This window comes from Parasteatoda tepidariorum, chromosome 10, assembly GCF_043381705.1.
Source record: "Parasteatoda tepidariorum isolate YZ-2023 chromosome 10, CAS_Ptep_4.0, whole genome shotgun sequence".
NCBI lineage: Eukaryota > Metazoa > Arthropoda > Arachnida > Araneae > Theridiidae > Parasteatoda > Parasteatoda tepidariorum.
The window spans coordinates 38,221,904-38,227,183 of NC_092213.1; the positions used below are offsets into that span (position 1 = coordinate 38,221,904).

A 5,280-nucleotide genomic window follows, 5' to 3' on the forward strand; every position below is an offset into this window, starting at 1 on the left:
AAAAGAAATATTGTTCTATGTATTCAGTAGCATTTTCGACAGCTTTAAGTTCATCTGTGTGAGAGATTTTTATATGTTGTTTTTCATCGTCATTGTCTTCATCATCTTCGCTAGGTTCATTTTCATTATTGACGATATTAACGATCATTTCATGGGATCAAGTTGTTAGATTTTGTTTTCCCGAGTCTTTGGAAGATGAAATTCAGATTTATTTTTCGGCGGTATTTTTAAAAATAAAAAATAAACTAGAACAAAAAAACCCTTAAAATATTTGATAGTTTGGTTAAAGCGGAAACTCGGATTATCGGGACTCTACTGTATCTATAATTAGGTAGAAAATTTAAATACTTCCACAATGTTCGGTTCTTCATTACTGAAGCAGAGGGGGGCCCCCAAAAAAGGCTTTGTCCTGGGCCTCAATTAGTCTAAGTCGGGCCCTGCTCTTCAGTGTTATAAATTAAAATAAGAGAGTGCATCAGAGAGCATTTAAGGAGAATGTAAAGCCGTGCTATGTAAAGATGGGCGTGTTCAGAACTAGGAAAAGCTCAGTATATGATTTTAAGTGTAGAAGACGAACGTATCGTCGAATGTTTGCTTTTATGGCAAACGCAAGAACAAACAGTAAGTGAAATGAAAGTTTTCTTAAAGGACGTAGATTAACATCAAATCTGATAAGTTCCGGGTCAAGCTAACCCCATGAACTCCAATGTTGCTGTCGATGAAACAATGTATGGTAATCGAAGAGTTCTGATTTGTGATATCCATGTTTTGTCCGGGTAATGAAGCAGCGTAATCCCATTTCGACTCTAAAAAGCATTAACTCCGCGTTAGATGCATCTTTCTCAGCACATTCACTTTAACTGCTCGTAAACTGACTAAAGAGTTGCAAGCTGTCTGATGTGTAATATTCAATTATCGAAACACTGTTGAATTCTAAGGTCTAAAAATGCTTGCAACTTCTTAAAATCGTTAAGCGCCAAAGCTGCAGCTATGGGAGAAACTACTCTTTATTTTTTCCTGCTTCCCCATCATAGATTAATTTAATTCTAGATTATCTATATTAATTTTTATAAGAACGAAAAATATTTATTAAATATTCAAATTTTATAATGAATATATGCAGAATTAGAAAAGTGGGACTTTTGTTCCCTTCAGTTTTTTTTAATACAATTCTTAAAAATAATTTTTACTATAATTGTGGAAAGTCCTTAGAAGTTACTCATTTTCAAATATTTGCCAAAAATTGATTCAAAAAATTTATTACAAGTAGCTGTTACAACCTCCCTGTTCGTCTGTCCTGATATGGGGGTTTTATTGGGGAACAAGCAATGAAAATAAACCTAATTAATCTTTTCGTGCGAAGCCCTTCAGACTGTTTTACATGTTACATTTACATTCTGATGCAATAATTCTAAAAAATCCAAAAGAATATTGTCATTTGACATGATGGGATTATTGCGAAATTTTGAGCGTTCAGATACAAATCTTAAACGGTGTAACGCAGAAAAAAATACCTGTTTTAAAAACTTATAATAAATTAAAATAAGCATATTTTATCACTTGGTAGCAAAAACCTTCCAGCATCGCAGCAGGCGCTGTAAATTATTACAGCATCAGCGTACTATTTTTCATCTCGGATTTAAAAATAGGAGGGGGGTGGGGGGAGAGCGGAAGGAGAAAAAAAAAATATGTAACTCAGAATTCTTTTCATAGCAGTTTTACTTTTATTTCTAATCAAAATTATAAAGCTAAATTGAGAGAACACAGCAAAGAACAAACGGATAAGAGAAATTTTTTTTTTATACTTGTTTCTATTAAAATTTATTCACTGAATTGAGAGAGCACAGTCAAAATCAAAAAGTAAAGCGACATTTTTTTTTATATTTGTTTCGAATCAAAATCATAAAGCTGAACTGAGGAAACACCACAAAGAACAAAAAAAAAAAAAAACACTTTTCATTATTTATTGCAGACTCTTACTGCATATAAGATTAATTCCATTTCTTATGTATCGTTGCATAAAATTCAAATTCGAATTTAACGAATTAAAAGTTTTTATGTATAATTTTTAAATCCGTTATATATGCAAATTTTTCTACGCGTATGTTTCATTTTTGCAATAATAATATCTGTCAGACTACATTGAGGTCGCCGACAATTTTTGATTTTTGAAGAATTACTGCCGATAGACACTTTAAATTCTAGTACCAGGTCTCATCCAATAATAAAAAAAAAAAGCTCTAATTTTTTTCTTCTTCAGAACTAGCAAATTATAGGCTAGTAACATATAAAAAACATGTGTTTGATTTGACTTAGTGATTAAATCTTCATAATTTTTTCTTTTTTCTCTATTTTTAGCTGACATTGGCAGAAAAGACATCAACAATGATTTGTAATTGGAAATTATTGTTATAATTATTTTTTTTTTAAAGATAATGAAGTGCCTTTGCTACTATTTTTACTGCCATTTTCCTGTTACTTACGTTTTATGTGATAAAGAAATTATATATTTTGATGAACAAGAAAGCAAAAGCGACTGATAATGTGTCGCCTATAAATGTATTTGATGTATAATAATGGTAAATCATGTTTGTATCATACATATTTTGTTTGTTTTAACCCTTAATATCTTTTAGTTAATCATTTTTATAAATGGTATTTAACATTATAGTATATTTTTCCCTTCAGAACTTTTAAGTTTGTTTTATATCTTGTTGTTCAATAGATAAGTGGTTAAATACCTTATAGTGCTAAAAAGTTTGTATCCGATTCATGTGAATTACTTTCATTAAAGAAATTATTGCTTTTATTTGTGTCTTTTATTTCCTATCTTTTAAATTTAGCGATTTCATTATTCCATTGCGAGGGCCGAGGGCTGGACAGTGGCGCTCCTAAAAAAATCATTCTTTAGGAGGGGAGGGGGGGGGGAGAGCTCAAAATCGATCTTTACTTGTATCGATATTCTTTTCCTAATTGACGCTCATATTTTAATATAAACGAGTTTAATTTCCGCATTGCAAAAAATTATTAAAAATTTGTGAAATTTCCTCCCTTTGTAAATTAGATGCTATGCCTTTTTGCATATTTTGCTAAACGAGTTTTTTTTTCTTCTTTTCCAACATTCTTAGAAATTATTTCTTGACATGTATTCAACTTTTGTAACAAAGTGAAGTTTCAAATAATCTCCGCATAGCTGAAAGTTATGGAAAATTCACACCGTGTTACGTTAGCGAATTATGTGATCAGAATTTGGCATGTGTTGACAGAAACATGATTTTTGTAAAATATTGCCATAAATCCATTTTGACACATCTAATAATTTGACGCTCGCTTTTTAAGATAAAATTAGTTTCACATAAACTCATATATATGTAAATTTCGGTATGTTATGGACGAAATAACATATTTTAGAAAAACTAACAAAAATTTTTTTAAAAATTTTCCACAGTTTCTCAACACATATGGACATATTGATAATTTCTAACAAATTGATGCTCACTTCTTAATATAAAACAAGCTTAAAATTATTTCCGCATTGCAAAAAATCCAACCTTTGCGAAATGAATGCTATAAGTTTTGCATGTTATTGACTAATAATTTTTTTCTCTATAAATGATTTTTTTTGTTGTTGATAGATATGGATATTTTTTAACAATATGTTGTTCACTTTGCACTATAAAACATGTTTCGATCACTTAAGTTGACGATCAATTTTTAATATGAAATAAGAAGTTTTAAATGATTTCCTTCCACATTGCAAAAAAATTAATAAACATTCACAAAGCTCTTATTTTTAGAATTCGGAACTTTGTTTAGAACTAACCAACTACATTTTTAAATTTTCTATTAGTATTTTTTGATATTAATGGGTATTTTGCAACAAATTGAGCCCACTTTTCCCAATAAAACAAGTATAAAATTATTTCCACATTGAAAAAAAATCAGGAAAAATTCGCAAAGTATATCTTCTGCTAGGTTAGCAATATGTTTGATCTAAATTTAAAATTAAACGAGTTTTTTTTTTAAATTTCTAGAAATATCTGTTGACATAAATGGGCATTCTCTAAAAAATTGACGCTCACTTCTTAATATAAAATAAGTTTTCAATGATTTCCGTACAAAGAAAAATTTTAAAAAATTAGAAAATGACCTATATTTCTACGAAACATTTTCTCTGAACTTGGACTTAAGCTTTTTGCTGAAATCTAATGGACACACTGATCTAATCAAGTTGGGATGGAAAGTTTCACCTAAAGTTTTACCATCACCACAAGTGCCTTAAACACTTTCTTTAATTTATTATATATGTGGTACCATAGTTACACGGTTCTCCGTAAAACACCGAAGTCAAGTATCACTGGTTGTGGTTAGTGAGCGGAAAAGTGATTACTTTGATTAGTCTACGTAGGGACCGCAAGTGCATGGTATCAGTCCTCGTTAAACTTTTTTACTAAAAAATGGTCGAATTCGCGTGCGGGTCGTTGGACCTAAAAGACAGGGGAGCTATTCAGAGGCGTATCTAGAGAAAATGGCGCCTATGGCAATCCTCCCTATCGGCGCCCCTTCTTAAAATATTTTATATATATATATATATAATACAGTACTGAAGCGCGTTTGATTTGTAAGTTTCCAAGGATTGGCTCGAAAATGGATGTGCGCGAGTTGATATTATTCTGGATAAGTTAATAATTAATAGGTTGACATTTAATTATACAATTTTAATGATTTTAGAAAAATAACATTTATTTAAGAAGAAAAAAAGAGAGAAAGAAGCATGAATTGCCGTTTGGCGCATATTTTTAGCCACGGATTTGCCCGAAATAGATTTGCACGTGGTAAAAATTATATAAATTAACCAAGAAGTTTTTAATTAACTTATTTATAATAACATACAATTAACTCAATGATTTCACATAGAATTTTATCACTTTAGTTGGGTATCAATTGTTTTTTTTCTTTCAAGTTTTGAAGAGTTTGTCAATTTTTTTGGAGAAAAAAACCATTACTTTATGTTTTTTTATTTCTATTCATTTGATTAAACATCGTATTTAAATAGATATTTTAGAAACATTAAAATTCTAAGTAATTAGTTTATTTACATTAAAATCATTTCTTTTATCGTTTAAATCAACAAAGCAAATATTTTCTTCTTTTATAATACCCAAATCTAAAAAATTTTAATTAATGTTATCATCATGATTACAAAGCAAGATTAATTCTTTGCGGTAAATATTATTTAATAAAATTGTATAACTTTGAAAATTAAAGATAATTAAATCA

At 29.5% G+C, this 5,280-nt stretch overlaps 1 protein-coding gene across 1 annotated transcript in view; it reads left to right on the forward strand.

Moving 5' to 3' along the window:
• The window catches only part of LOC107454292 (insulin-like growth factor-binding protein-related protein 1), a 13,857-nt gene extending 11,048 nt beyond the window's left edge, over positions 1–2,809 (forward strand). Inside the window, exon 4 of the mRNA XM_016071431.3 lies at positions 2,359–2,809. Coding sequence (XP_015926917.1) covers positions 2,359–2,396 — 38 coding nt within the window. The 3' untranslated portion in view covers positions 2,397–2,809. The remainder of the gene's footprint in view (positions 1–2,358) is intronic.
• Positions 2,810–5,280: the final 2,471 nt, after the last annotated feature.